The 12,521-nt window shown below is 65.6% G+C and overlaps 2 protein-coding genes across 4 annotated transcripts; both read left to right on the top strand.

Annotated features, from left to right (window-relative positions):
- The first annotated feature begins 1,071 nt into the window (after window positions 1-1,071).
- TUBB3 (tubulin beta 3 class III) lies at window positions 1,072-6,282 on the top strand. The gene is made up of 5 exons (XM_050311638.1): window positions 1,072-2,012; window positions 2,468-3,029; window positions 3,678-3,786; window positions 4,567-4,677; window positions 4,981-6,282. The coding sequence occupies exons 1-5, from the start codon at window positions 1,072-1,074 to the stop codon at window positions 6,054-6,056; spliced, it is 2,799 nt and encodes a 932-aa protein (XP_050167595.1). The 3' UTR covers window positions 6,057-6,282.
- Window positions 6,283-7,316: 1,034 nt separating this feature from the next.
- Window positions 7,317-12,383, top strand: DEF8 (differentially expressed in FDCP 8 homolog). Of its 3 annotated transcripts, XM_050311112.1 has the most exons (12): window positions 7,317-7,333; window positions 8,092-8,207; window positions 8,311-8,393; window positions 8,475-8,624; window positions 8,856-8,997; window positions 9,073-9,237; window positions 9,888-10,015; window positions 10,408-10,521; window positions 11,136-11,216; window positions 11,315-11,455; window positions 11,549-11,658; window positions 11,736-12,383. In XM_050311112.1, the coding sequence occupies exons 2-12, from the start codon at window positions 8,102-8,104 to the stop codon at window positions 11,836-11,838; spliced, it is 1,323 nt and encodes a 440-aa protein (XP_050167069.1). In that variant the 5' UTR covers window positions 7,317-7,333; window positions 8,092-8,101; the 3' UTR covers window positions 11,839-12,383. The 3 variants fall into 3 exon arrangements, with proteins under 3 accessions (XP_050167069.1, XP_050167070.1, XP_050167068.1); XM_050311111.1 differs by lacking the exon at window positions 7,317-7,333 and having other exon boundaries at window positions 7,608-8,207; XM_050311113.1 differs by lacking the exons at window positions 7,317-7,333; window positions 11,549-11,658; window positions 11,736-12,383 and having other exon boundaries at window positions 7,599-8,207; window positions 11,292-11,411.
- Window positions 12,384-12,521: the final 138 nt, after the last annotated feature.

The following is a 12,521-nucleotide window of genomic DNA, read 5'->3' as shown; positions in this document are numbered from 1 at the left end:
GCTCGGCACTGTGGCAGCACGAGACCCCATTCCCAGGGTATCCAGCTGAGCCATTTTCATCCATGCCGGAGGGAAGGGCTTCCCAGCGGAAGTGGATAACTGTGGGATCAGCCTTTCATGCAGCTCTGAATGGCTGTTTGGCAGCCAAGCGGCTCCAGGCATCAACACAGACCCAAGGCACATGATGGTCAGATGGGGTCCATGCCCCCCCCCCCCGCCTGCCTGGGATCCCTGCAGTACCGGGCTCTGCGGTGTTCCATTTAATCATATCTTTGATAATTCCTATCGGATCCCATGCCTGCCCCATGGCACAACACCTTCCCTGGGGCTCTGTTTGTGTGGGGCAACTTGTTTCCTGCAGTGGGCAGGGTCCCATGGGCGTCCCCAAGGTGTATGGATACCCCAGGGTGTATGGATGACCCCCAGGGCACACGGACCCCTGTAGGACATACAGGCCTGCAGGGCACATGGGACCTCTCAAGTCACACAGTCCCCTGGGCCACATGGGACCCACAAGACACACAGTCCCCCAGAGTGCCTCCAGCATATGCAGGACCCCAGGACACATGGGGACCCCTATAGCACACAACCCCCCAAGGTGCATGATGCCAGGGATGCATGGATCCTCCCAGGGCATTTGGGACTCCTGTGCACATGGGGACCACAAGCAGTCAGGTCCCCCAGGGCCACCCTAGGCGTCTGGCAGCCCCAGCCTTGGCAGTGGCCCCCCTTGCTGCCGGGTTGCCACCGTCATGCAGGTGCCCACCCTCCTCAGGAGGAGGAGCCATGGGAGCCAGCTTTAAAATGGGGCAGAGAAAGGGCCCTTTTTTCCCCAGCACCCTGGGCCGGCAGGCGTGAGACTTGGGGCAGCACTGGCGCAGAGGGTGGCCGCCACACCGGGGGGTCCCGGCAGGCACGTGACACCCCCGGCACACCCCACACCTCCCATCCCCGGTTCCTCCGCGTCCCCTCGGCCTTGCCGACGGGTGCCGCAGGAGCACTGGCGGGGCGCAAGGGGGGCTCGGGGGGTTTGCGGGTGCCACGGGGGACCCTGGGGCTGAGGAAGGGGCCATGTCGACGCTGGCCCCCCTGCGTCTGCTGCGCGAGCCCTGGAATACCAGCGAGGGCAACCAGAGCAACACCACGGTCGGTGCCAGCAGTGGCTGGTGCCAGGGTCTGGACATTCCCAATGAGCTGTTCCTGGCGCTGGGGCTGGTGAGTCTGGTGGAGAACCTGCTGGTAGTGGCTGCCATCCTGAAGAACAGAAACTTGCACTCGCCCACCTACTACTTCATCTGCTGCCTGGCAGTGTCCGACATGCTGGTGAGCATCAGCAACCTGGCGGAGATGCTCTTCATGCTGCTGCTGGAGCACGGGATGCTGGTGATGCGCCCCAGCATTGTCCGCCACATGGACAACGTCATCGACATGCTCATCTGCAGCTCCGTCGTGTCCTCCCTCTCCTTCCTGGGGGTCATTGCTGTTGACCGCTACATCACCATCTTCTACGCCCTGCGCTACCACAGCATCATGACACTGCAGAGGGCCGTGGTGACCATGGCCAGTGTCTGGCTGGCCAGCACCGTCTCCAGTACCGTCCTCATCACCTACTACCACAGCAACACCATCCTCCTCTGCCTCATCAGCTTCTTCCTCTTCATGCTGATCCTCATGCTGGTGCTCTACATCCACATGTTTGCCCTGGCCCGCCACCACCTCCACAGCATCTCCAGCCAGAAGAAGCCACCCACTGCTCACCACAGTGGCAGCCTGAAGGGCGCTGTCACCCTCACCATCCTCCTGGGGGTCTTCTTCATCTGCTGGGGGCCCTTCTTCTTCCACCTCATCCTCATCGTCACCTGCCCCACCAACCCCTTCTGCACTTGCTTCTTCAGTTACTTCAACCTCTTTCTCATCCTCATCATCTGTAACTCGGTGATTGACCCCCTCATCTATGCCTTCCGGAGCCAAGAGCTCCGACGGACGCTGCGGGAGGTGGTGGTGTGCTCCTGGTAGGCAGCGGGACGCGGTACCGGCACGGCCACCCCCGCCCCGAAGCGGACGGATGGACTAGTGAATGGATGGGATGAGCCGCGGGATGCCCTCGTCCGGGCTCGCAGCTCGCGGTTCCCAATAAAGGCGCTTTGCAGTGACTCTGTGGCTGGCATCGGGCAGCCCCGGGGAGCCCCAGGGGGGGCGGCCCCTCTCTGCCCCACTCCCGGCACAGTTGCCCCCAGTGGAGACCGGCTGGGACCGGGAGGAACCGGCGGGGCGGCGGGAGGCTGGTCTCCACGCGGGGGGCGGCCCCGGCCGCCCCCGGACAAAGGGCCCATCCCTGTCGTCTTTGTTCTCGGGCCGCGCCCGCCGCCGCCCACCCCGGCACCGGCCCTGTCCTCGGTGCCGCGGGGGCTTCCGGTGACTCGACCCCCCGGGGTGGCCCCTCCGTGCCTTGTCCCTATCCCCCCAGTTATGGGGCGCAGCTGGGGGGGTGTCCCTGTGTGTGTGCCCCCCCGCCCCGCCGCTGCCGCTGCGGTTGCCGCCGCCGTCGCAGCCGCCGCACCGGGATGCACCCGACTATGCCGGGCAGTCCCAGGATGCCCCTGTGGGTCCCGAGGTGTCCCCGCTCCCGGTGGGTGGAGGGGGTGCCCCCCGGCCGTGCCCCCCGCGGGTGCCGGGGGTCTCCGCTCCTCCGCGGCAGGGCGTGGCCGTGGGCGTGGCCGCGGGCGTGGCCGGGCGGGGCGGCCCGGGCGGTGTCGGTGCCGCAGGGTTGTTGCAGCGCTGCGGCGGAGGCCGCTGATTGGCTGAGGGCGGCGGTGACGTCAGCGGCCGGCCCGGTGCGGCGGCGGGCGCCTATAAAGGCGGCGGCGGCGGCGGGTCCGCCCCCCGCGCTCCCGGTGCCGCTCCGCTCCGGTGCCGCTCCGCTCCCGGCCCCAGCCCGCTCCCAGCCCGCTCCACTCCGGCCCGGCCGCACCATGAGGGAGATCGTCCATATCCAGGCGGGGCAATGCGGCAACCAGATCGGCGCCAAGGTAACGGCGGCGCCGCCCCGCCCCGCCCGCCGCGGCGGAGCCGGGCGGCGGACAAAGACCGGCTCGCCCTCCCCTTCCCTACCCTCCCCCCACTCCCGCCGCACCGGGAGGACAAAGCGCCCCGCCCCTCCCGAGCCCCCGCCCCCGCCTTTGTCCGTCAGCACCGCGGACAGCGCCCGCCTGGAGCCGCGCCCCGCCCGGAGCTTGGGGGGTCCCGATGCCCCTCTCCCTACTGAGTCCCGACCGGGATTTGGGGGGTCCTGGTGCCTCTGCCCCACCCTGACCGGGGGTTGGGGTTTCCCGATGCCACTCGACCTGCTGAGCCCCTCCCGGGGTTTGGGACGTGCTGGTGTCCCTCCTACCCTGTCTTGGCTGGGGTTTGGGGGTCTCAGTGCCCCTGCCACACCCTGACCAGGGTTTGGGGAACCCCGGTGTCCCCTGCCCCGCTGAGCCTCGACCGGGGTTTGGGGGGTCCCAGTGCCCCTACCACGCCCTGCCCGAGGATTTGGGTGTTTGCAGCGTCCCTGTGCCCCCTGTTCTGCCCAGTCCTGGCCAGGGATAGGAGGGATCCCGCTGTTCCCTGCCTCGCCCAGGGTTTTGGGGGTGTCTCAGTGTACACCACCCTGCTGAGCCCCCTGTCCCCCCCAGTTCTGGGAGGTGATCAGCGACGAACACGGCATCGACCCCAGTGGAAACTACGTGGGGGACTCGGACCTGCAGCTCGAGCGCATCAGTGTCTACTACAATGAAGCCTCTTGTAAGCTACTCCCCTCCCCCTTTCCCCGCCCCCCGGGAAGGGTGGCCCGGAACCCCCACCCTGGGCTGCGGGGGGCCACCCCAGTCTGACCCCCCAGTGCAGCAGGAACTGAGACTGTTGGGGCAGGGAGGGGGAGCAGATAGATGTATCCACCCCATGGGGTCTAGAGGGGCACCCACCCCATGAAACTCTGTGGTTTGCAGGGTTGGGGGTGGCGGGGGAATTATGTGCACTCAGTTCCATGGAACCTGGTGGTTTGGGAGGGGCACAACATGTACACCCACCCCATTAGACCCTGTGCTTTGCACAGAAAGACACACACAACACCTTCACCCCAGCCCTGTGAGACCCTGGTGCACACCCACCTCGTCAGACCCTGTGGTTTGGCAGGGACAGAGGGCACATGTACAGCCAGCCCCATGGGACCCTGTGGTTTGGGAGGGGGCATAACATGTACACACAGTCCCATGGGACCCTGTGGTTTGGGGGGAGACTGACACTTGCACCCACCTTGTAGGACCCTGTGGTGTAGAGGGAGACATGACATGACACGTGCACCCACCCCGGGGGGCCGGGAGCAGACATGTGCACCCACCCCATGTGACCCCATGATTTGGGCAGTGCTTGAGACATGACCCCACTCCATGAAACACTGTGATGTGGGGGGGGGGGACACAATCTGTGTGCCCAGCCCCGTGGGACCTCGCAGGGTGGTGGAAGACACCCCGGGGTGGGGGTGGGGTGGGGGCAGGTGCCCTCCCTTCACGGAGTCTCTCTCAGCTCACAAGTACGTGCCTCGCGCCATCCTGGTGGACCTGGAGCCGGGGACGATGGACAGCGTGCGCTCGGGCGCCTTCGGCCACCTCTTCCGCCCCGACAACTTCATCTTTGGTAGGTCCCTGAGGAGGGAGGAGGACACCGCCCCCCTTGTCCCCTCCATTCCCCTGCGTCCGCGGCCCCGCCCGACCTGTCGTCCTCCCCAGGGCACTCAGCAGGCGCTCCCCTCCCGCGCCGCGGGGCCCGGCACCTCCGGCATGCCGCCAAACCTCTGCAGTTCCTGCTTCCCACCCCGCCCCGGCGTCAGATCTCCCCGGTGCTGCCGGCGGCAGCGCCCAGTCCCAGCCTGGATCCCCTCCCCGGTGCCCTCTGGCGAGGGTGTGGAGAGCCAATGGCAATCAGAGCCTCTTTTCCCAGGGCAGAGCGGTGCCGGGAACAACTGGGCAAAGGGGCACTACACAGAAGGGGCTGAGCTGGTGGACTCCGTGCTGGATGTGGTGCGGAAGGAGTGCGAGAACTGCGACTGCCTGCAGGGCTTCCAGCTGACCCACTCACTGGGTGGGGGCACGGGCTCGGGCATGGGCACCCTGCTCATCAGCAAGGTGCGGGAGGAGTACCCCGACCGCATCATGAACACCTTCAGTGTGGTGCCGTCCCCCAAGGTGTCAGACACGGTGGTGGAGCCCTACAACGCCACACTCTCCATCCACCAGCTGGTGGAGAACACCGATGAGACCTACTGCATTGACAACGAGGCACTCTACGACATCTGCTTCCGCACCCTCAAACTGGCCACCCCCACCTACGGTGACCTCAACCACCTCGTTTCAGCCACCATGAGCGGTGTCACAACCTCCCTGCGCTTCCCTGGCCAGCTCAACGCTGACCTCCGCAAGCTGGCCGTCAACATGGTGCCCTTCCCGCGGCTCCACTTCTTCATGCCAGGCTTCGCCCCACTGACAGCACGTGGCAGCCAGCAATACCGTGCCCTTACTGTGCCCGAGCTCACCCAGCAGATGTTCGATGCCAAGAACATGATGGCCGCCTGCGACCCCCGCCATGGCCGCTACCTCACCGTGGCCACTGTCTTCCGCGGCCGCATGTCCATGAAGGAGGTGGATGAACAGATGTTGGCCATCCAGAGCAAGAACAGCTCCTACTTTGTAGAGTGGATCCCCAACAATGTCAAGGTGGCCGTGTGTGACATCCCACCGCGGGGGCTGAAGATGTCCTCCACCTTCATAGGGAACAGCACAGCCATCCAGGAGCTCTTCAAGCGCATCTCAGAGCAGTTCACAGCCATGTTCCGCCGCAAAGCCTTCCTGCACTGGTACACAGGTGAGGGCATGGACGAGATGGAGTTCACCGAGGCCGAGAGCAACATGAATGACCTGGTGTCTGAGTACCAGCAGTACCAGGACGCCACAGCTGAGGAGGAGGGTGAGATGTACGAGGACGACGAGGAGGAGTCAGAGGCGCAGGGCGCCAAGTGATGCCTGACGCCGCCCCCCGACGCTGCCCATGGCCCCCCCGGCTTCGCGCTGCTGAACCCCCCGGGTGGTGCTCCCCCTGCCGTCCCCTCAGTGTCTCTTAACCACTTGCCCCCCTGAGCCAGCTCGGCTCCCCACCCCTCTCTCCCGCCTTCCCCCTTTTCGTTTTTTACTGGTTCGTGTCTATTATTTTTTTTGAATACTTAATAAATTTATTGCTGTCCAGGTACTACCTGTCTGTGCTTCTGGGAGGGGGAACAGGGGACACTCCCACTGCTCAGTCACCCCAACCATTCCCACTCAAGGGGGGTGATTGGGGAACCCCCCATACCTAAACCGTGACAATGCCCCTGGCCCCTTTGTTAGACCATGAGCAACCCCTGGTTGTGCACTGTCCCCCACCCTCCTGCCCCACAGGTTCAAACCCCCAAGATCTGAGGGTGCAGGTGCCACTGAGGTGGAGAGTGCCTTTGTCCTCATTGTCACCTTTCTCCATGATGGGAGGGGGTGGAGTGTGGCAGCTGCCTCCCTGTGCCAGGACAGAGTTGGACCTTTGTCCCCCAAGCTGAGGTGGGGGCATAGACCCCAGGGTGCTCCCACAGGGCTGGGTGTGTGCCTAGCTGTGAGAGATCCAGGCCACCCCCAGACCTGAGCCCCCTGGCTCTGGGGACCACCAGATGATGGGGTTGGGGGCTACAGGGACAAGGGGCTCTGAGAATAGATGCTGTAGGGACAAGGGATGATGGGGCTGGGGACTGTGGGGCTGTTAGCTGTAGGGATGGGTACAGTGGGGCTGAAGGTTGTAGGGATGGGGACAGTGCAGATGTCGCTGTAGGGATGGGAAGAGTGGTGCTAGGTCCTGTAGGGCTGGGGAGTGGGAGGCTGGGTCCAGTGAGGGACAGTGCAGGTGTCACTGTGGGGATGGGCACAGCGCGGGTGTCGCCGTGCGGATGTCGCCGTGAGGGAGGGGCCTGTGGGGACAGGCACAGTGCGGATGTCGCCGTGAGGGAGGGCCTGTGGGGACAGGCACAGTGCGGGTGTCGCCGTGCGGGTGGGGGCTGTGGGGGTGGGCACAGCGCGGATGTCGCCGTGCGGGTGGGGCTGTCGGGGTGGGCACAGCGCGGGTCCGGCGCGGCCCCGCCCGGTCCGCCGGCCAGCAGGGGCAGCGGCGCGGCGGGGCGGAGCCATCGGTGGGCGAGGGCGCCCCGTGGGCGTGGCCACGGCGGGGCGGGGCGATCGAGGCGGGGCGGGGCGCGCGGGCAGGCGCGGCGGCGCGCGCGGTGAGCGGGAAGGGGCGCTGCCCCTGGCGGGCGGGCGGGGCCGCGCGGGGGCTCCGCGGGGCGCGGGGGGGCGGGGCAGGGGGACAGCGCGGGGACAGCGCGGGGACAGCGCGGGGACAGCGAGAGGACAGCGAGAGGACAGCGAGAGACAGCAGGGACCGCGGGGGCCAGGGACGGGGCGGGTGCAGGGTGACCGTGGGCCGAGGCGGGCGGTGGCGGCGGGGCAGGGCGGGGGCACGGGCGTGGGAGGGGGAGGAACGGGTCTGTCCGCGGGGACGGGGTGTCGGTGCCAGGAGCGGTGTGTCGGTGCCGGTCCTGGGGTGTCAGTGCTGGTGACAGGGTGTCGGTGCCGGTGCCGTGCCAGTGCCGGGGTATCGCTGGGTGTCAGTGCCGGTGAGGAGATGTCGGTGCTGGGGTATCAGTGACGGCACTGATGACAGTATGTTGGTGCTGGTGACGGGGCGTCGGTGCCCATGACGGTGTGTTGGTTCCAGTGCCGGGGTATCACTGCCAGTGCCAGGGTGTTGGTGACAGTGTTGGTGCCATTGAGGCAGTATCAGTGCCTGTGATGGGGTGATTGTAATGGTGCCATGCTGTGGGTACTGGTGATAGGGTGCAAGTGCCTGTGACAGAGTGTTGGTGATGGTATTGGGGTGTCAGTGTCGGGGTATCAGTGACAATGTTCGTGCCAGTGCTGGTGGGGGCTGGCTGAAGTGGGGGGCTGATGCCAATGTCACCCCGACACTGTCCCCCAGCAGGACAGTGACAATGGCGTCAGACGAGCGGCTGGCCCGCTTCCGCCAGGCCCACCTTAACCCCTTCAACAAGACCCCTGAGCAACCGGAGCGCCCCGATGGAGAATCCCCTGTCCCAGGTGGGTGCTGACTCACCGGGGTGGGCAGCGGGGCCCAGCCCCACCATGGTATCCCCCTATTCCACGGGTATGTTCAGCCCCCCCATGGTACCCCACTTTGCAGCCCAGCAGCCGGATCCCACCCCAGGCGACCCTGAGGGCGCCCTGGACCTGGGGCTGGCCGAGGACCACTTCTCCCGCCCTGTGGTGAGTGTGGTGGGCACTGTGGGGATGAGGAGGGTTTGAGGGGCTCAGTTCACCCTCCTCCTCCTCTGGTGGTGGCCGCAGGGGCTGATCCTGGCGTCAGACGTGCCGCAGCTGCGCCGGGCCATCGAGGAGTGCAAGCGGGTAATCCTGGCACTGCCTGAGCACTCAGAGCGGCAGAAGGACGCCGTGGTCCGGCTCATCCACCTCCGCCTCAAGCTGCAGGAGCTGAAGGTGGGACTGGGACCAGGCCCATGGGGGGTCTCCATTGCTGGGGGGGTCATGCTGACCACCTTATCCTGGGAAGTGCTCCAGGTCAGGTTGAATGGGGCTTGGAGCAACCTGGTCTAGGGGAAAGTGTCCCTGCTCATGGCAGGAGGGGTCCTGGATGGGCTTTGAGGTCCCTTCCAACCCAAACCATTCCACAATTCTGTGATTCTCTGCCTTCTCCTTTCCCTCCTGCAGGACCCCGGTGAGGACGAGCCCAACATCCGGGTGGTCCTGGAACATCGCTTCTACAAGGAGAAGAGTAAGAGTGTCAAGCAGATGTGTGACAAGTGCAGCACCATCATCTGGGGGCTCATCCAGACCTGGTACACCTGCACAGGTGGGTTTGGGACACCCCCTCTGTGTCCCTGTCCCCCCTATCCTTACACTGACATCCTCCCATGCATCCTCCCAGGCTGCTACTACCGGTGCCACAGCAAGTGCCTGCCGCTGGTGAGCCGGCCGTGCGTGCGGGCCCAGGTGAGCCACCGCGCCGAGTACCAGCTCAGCATCTGCCCCGAGAGTGGGCTGGACAGCCAGGACTACCGCTGTGCCGAGTGCCGCGCCCCCATCTCCCTCCGTGAGCCCCCGCACTGCCAGAGGGGCTGGGGGGCTGGGGGCTGGATGGGGCTGGGGAGAGCTGAGGAGATGGGGCAGGCTGGGGGCTCTGTGGGGCTGGGGAGTGTGTGGGATTGGAGAGAGCTGGGGGGGGCTGGAATGAGCTGGGGGCTCTGTGGGCCTGGGGGGAGCTGGGGGTTCTATGGGGCTGGGGGTTGTGTTGAGCTGGGCGGGCTGAAGGGTTGAGGGGAACTGGGGACTCGGGGTGGGGGCTGAGGGGAACTGGGGGCTCTGTGGGGCTGGGGGATGTGTAGGGCTAGGGGCTTCATGGAGCTGTGTAGGGCTGAGGGATTGTGAAGCTGTGTGGGGCTGGGGGGAGCAGGAGTTGTGTGGGGCTGGGCTCCCTTTGGGGTTCTGTGGGGAGAGGGGGGCCAGGGCTGCCTGGGGCTGAGGGGCTGTGGGGTGGAAGGTGTGTGGGGCTGGGGGAAGCTGAAAGTGGGGGCTCTGAGGGCTATGGGGTGCTGGGAGCCATGGGGAGCTGGGGAGGGTGACCTTATACCCCTACCATGTCCCCGGGTGCTGGTGGGTGTCCCAGGGGCACACATGGTGTGGGGCAAGCAGGGAGCAGGGCAGTGCTGGTGCCAGCCCCGTGCCAGCCCCATGCCACCACAGGGGGGGTGCCCAGCGAGGCCCGACAGTGCGACTACACTGGCCTCTACTACTGCTCCAGCTGCCACTGGAATGACCTGGCTGTGGTGCCTGCCCGTGCCATCCACAACTGGGACTTCGAACCCCGCAAGGTGCCCCTGGAACAGGGTGGGGGCACCCCAGGGGGTCATGGGGATCCCTGGGGGCCATGGCTCTGGGTAGTAGTCACTTGGGGGGCCACGTCCCTGGTGGTGTCCTGGGAGTTCCTGGGAGCTGCATCCATGGGTAGAGGTGACGTGGGGGGCTATGTGCCTTTTCATGGAGATCCCTGAGGGCCATGTCCCTTGGTAGAGGTCACGTGGGGAGCCACATCCCTGGTCATGGGGACATGTCCTGACTATGGGGGTCCCTGGGTAGAGATCACTGGGGTTGGGCTTGTCCTCAGGGCTGTGTCCCTGCAATGGGTCCCTGTTGGGGGTCCCTGGCGTGGTGGTGGCAGGGCTGGCAGGTGCCGGGGGTGACGGTGCCCCGGTGGCGGTGGCAGGTGTCACGGTGCAGTATGAGGTACCTGGCACTGATGGTGTCACGGCCAGTGCTGAAGCTGCGGGAGATCAACCCACTGCTGTTCAACTACGTGGAGGAGCTGGTGGAGATCCGGGTGAGTGCTGGATCCAAGGGGGCACCCCAAGGGGCAGGGGATACCCCACAGGAGTGGGGATGACACTGTGGAGGAAGTGTGGGGTGAGCAGGAGGTGGGGGGACCCTGGTGGCTCCCACTGGGTCCCACAGAGGGACAGCAAGGTGAGGTGGGGGTTTGGGGCAGAGGATGCCCAGACTGCTACAGGGATGAACTTGACCCAATCTGGTCTTGTCCTTGTCATGCTCCTATCTCCATCCTGTCCCCATTGCATTCCCAACCCTGTCCCCATCCTCATCCTCCCCCTGCCACTGCTCTTTTCCCTGTCTTGGTCCTATTCTTGTCCCATCCCTGTCCTCATTCCTGTTGCCATCTCTGTCCCCATTCCCATCCCATCCCTGTCCTCATTCCTGTTCCCATTCCTGTCCCCATTGTCATCCCACTCCTGTCCCAATCCCCATTTCCATCATGTCCCATTCCCACACCATCCCCATCTCATCCTTGTCCTGTCCCCATCCTGCTCCTGCTGCCACCCTTTTCCTGTCCTTGTCCCATCCCTGTCCCCACCCATCTCCATTCCTGTCCCCATTTCCATCCCATTCCCATCCTACCCCATCCCGTCCCCTGCCCTGCAGAAGCTGCGCCAGGACATCCTGCTGATGAAGCCCTACTTCATCACCTGCAAGGAGGCAATGGAGGCGCGGCTGCTGCTGCAGGTCTGGCCCAGGGGTGCTGGGAGCCACAGGGGGCCAGGGCCAGGTGCATCAGTGACAGTCACACAGCGGTGATAGTCACAGTGATCTGTCCCCTGCAGCTGCAGGACCGGCAGCACTTTGTGGAGAACGACGAGATGTACTCGCTGCAGGACCTGATTGACATTGAGGCCGGGCGCCTGGGCTGCTCCCTCACTGAGATCCACACACTCTTTGCCAAGCACATCAAGCTGGACTGCGAGGTGAGCCCATGCCGTGGGGCAGGACCATGGGGCAGAGCCAGGGGGAGATGCCCGTGGGGCTGGTGGGGTCACCATTGTCTCCTGCTCCCCCAGCGCTGCCAGGCCAAGGGATTCGTGTGTGAGCTGTGCCGGGAGGGTGATGTGCTTTTCCCCTTCGACAGCCACACCTCGGTCTGTGCTGACTGCTCTGCCGTGTTCCACAGGTACTGACACACCAGGGTGGAATGTGGGGACACGGGGGTGGCATGGGGGTGACACAACACTGTCCACTCCCCTCCAGGGACTGCTACTATGACAATTCCACCACCTGCCCCCGGTGTGCCCGGCTGAGCCTGCGGAAGCAATCCCTGTTCCAAGACTCTGTCACGGAGGGAGAGCCCTGAGGAGGGTTTGACTCCATGGAAGGACTCAGTCCCACAGCTGTTCCCCACCCACCACAGGCCCTGGGACAGACGCAATCATCCCCATGCCGGTTTGGGTACTGGGGTGGCCCTGACTATGGGACCCTCTGCCTGTGGGAACGGCAGTGCTGCTAGGGGGCACAGCTGGACCCTGGCCGTCCCTGGGAACATGGGGAACCCTGCCGGAGGAGCCGGGATGTCGTTAACTGGGATCCGGTTAAGGCGCCACAGCGGCTCCTGCCGTCCCTGCATAGAACCGGGGTGCAGGCGGGGATGGGGTGCAGGCAGGGACCGGTGCTCCGTTGTCGCGGGGCAGTGGGTGCTGCTAGGAGGGCTCAGCCCCGAGGCCAGACCGAGCCCACACACACACACTACCAGGATCCGATCTCCCCCCAGCACCGCCGTTAACGGGGCCGAGCCCCGAGGAGGTTGGGGTGAGGGGGGGACCGGCCGTGGCGCGGGGCCGGTGTCCCCCCCTTCCCTCCCAGTGTTTCCTGTAGCATTAACGAGCCTCTTTGCGCAACCCAGCATTCGTGTTCCTGCTTCGGACCGGCGGCGGGGGGCAGCGGGGGGGCTGAGGCTCCCGCGGGGCGGGGCGAACACCGGGACCGACCCCGCACCGGGCCGGTCCCCGGTCCAGCGCCGCCCGGTGGGGTGGAGTTGCG

The sequence above is a fragment of the Myiozetetes cayanensis genome, unplaced genomic scaffold, assembly GCF_022539395.1.
Source record: "Myiozetetes cayanensis isolate MyiCay16 unplaced genomic scaffold, myiCay2020 scf16, whole genome shotgun sequence".
Lineage (NCBI taxonomy): Eukaryota > Metazoa > Chordata > Aves > Passeriformes > Tyrannidae > Myiozetetes > Myiozetetes cayanensis.
Note: the sequence above shows the minus strand (reverse complement) of the source record. Positions and strands in the feature narration are given on the sequence as shown.

Bases quoted from the DNA above. Each gene is read 5' to 3' on its own strand.
- TUBB3 (XM_050311638.1), top strand. From the start codon at position 1,072: ATGTCGACGCTGGCCCCCCTGCGTCTGCTGCGCGAGCCCTGGAATACC. The intron at 3,030-3,677 runs GTAACGGCGGCG...TGTCCCCCCCAG, and splicing joins GCAACCAGATCGGCGCCAAG to TTCTGGGAGGTGATCAGCGA. The intron at 4,678-4,980 runs GTAGGTCCCTGA...CTCTTTTCCCAG, and splicing joins CCCCGACAACTTCATCTTTG to GGCAGAGCGGTGCCGGGAAC.
- DEF8 (XM_050311111.1), top strand. From the start codon at position 7,976: ATGGTATTGGGGTGTCAGTGTCGGGGTATCAGTGACAATGTTCGTGCC. The intron at 8,625-8,855 runs GTGGGACTGGGA...TCCCTCCTGCAG, and splicing joins TCAAGCTGCAGGAGCTGAAG to GACCCCGGTGAGGACGAGCC. The intron at 11,659-11,735 runs GTACTGACACAC...ACTCCCCTCCAG, and splicing joins TGCTCTGCCGTGTTCCACAG to GGACTGCTACTATGACAATT.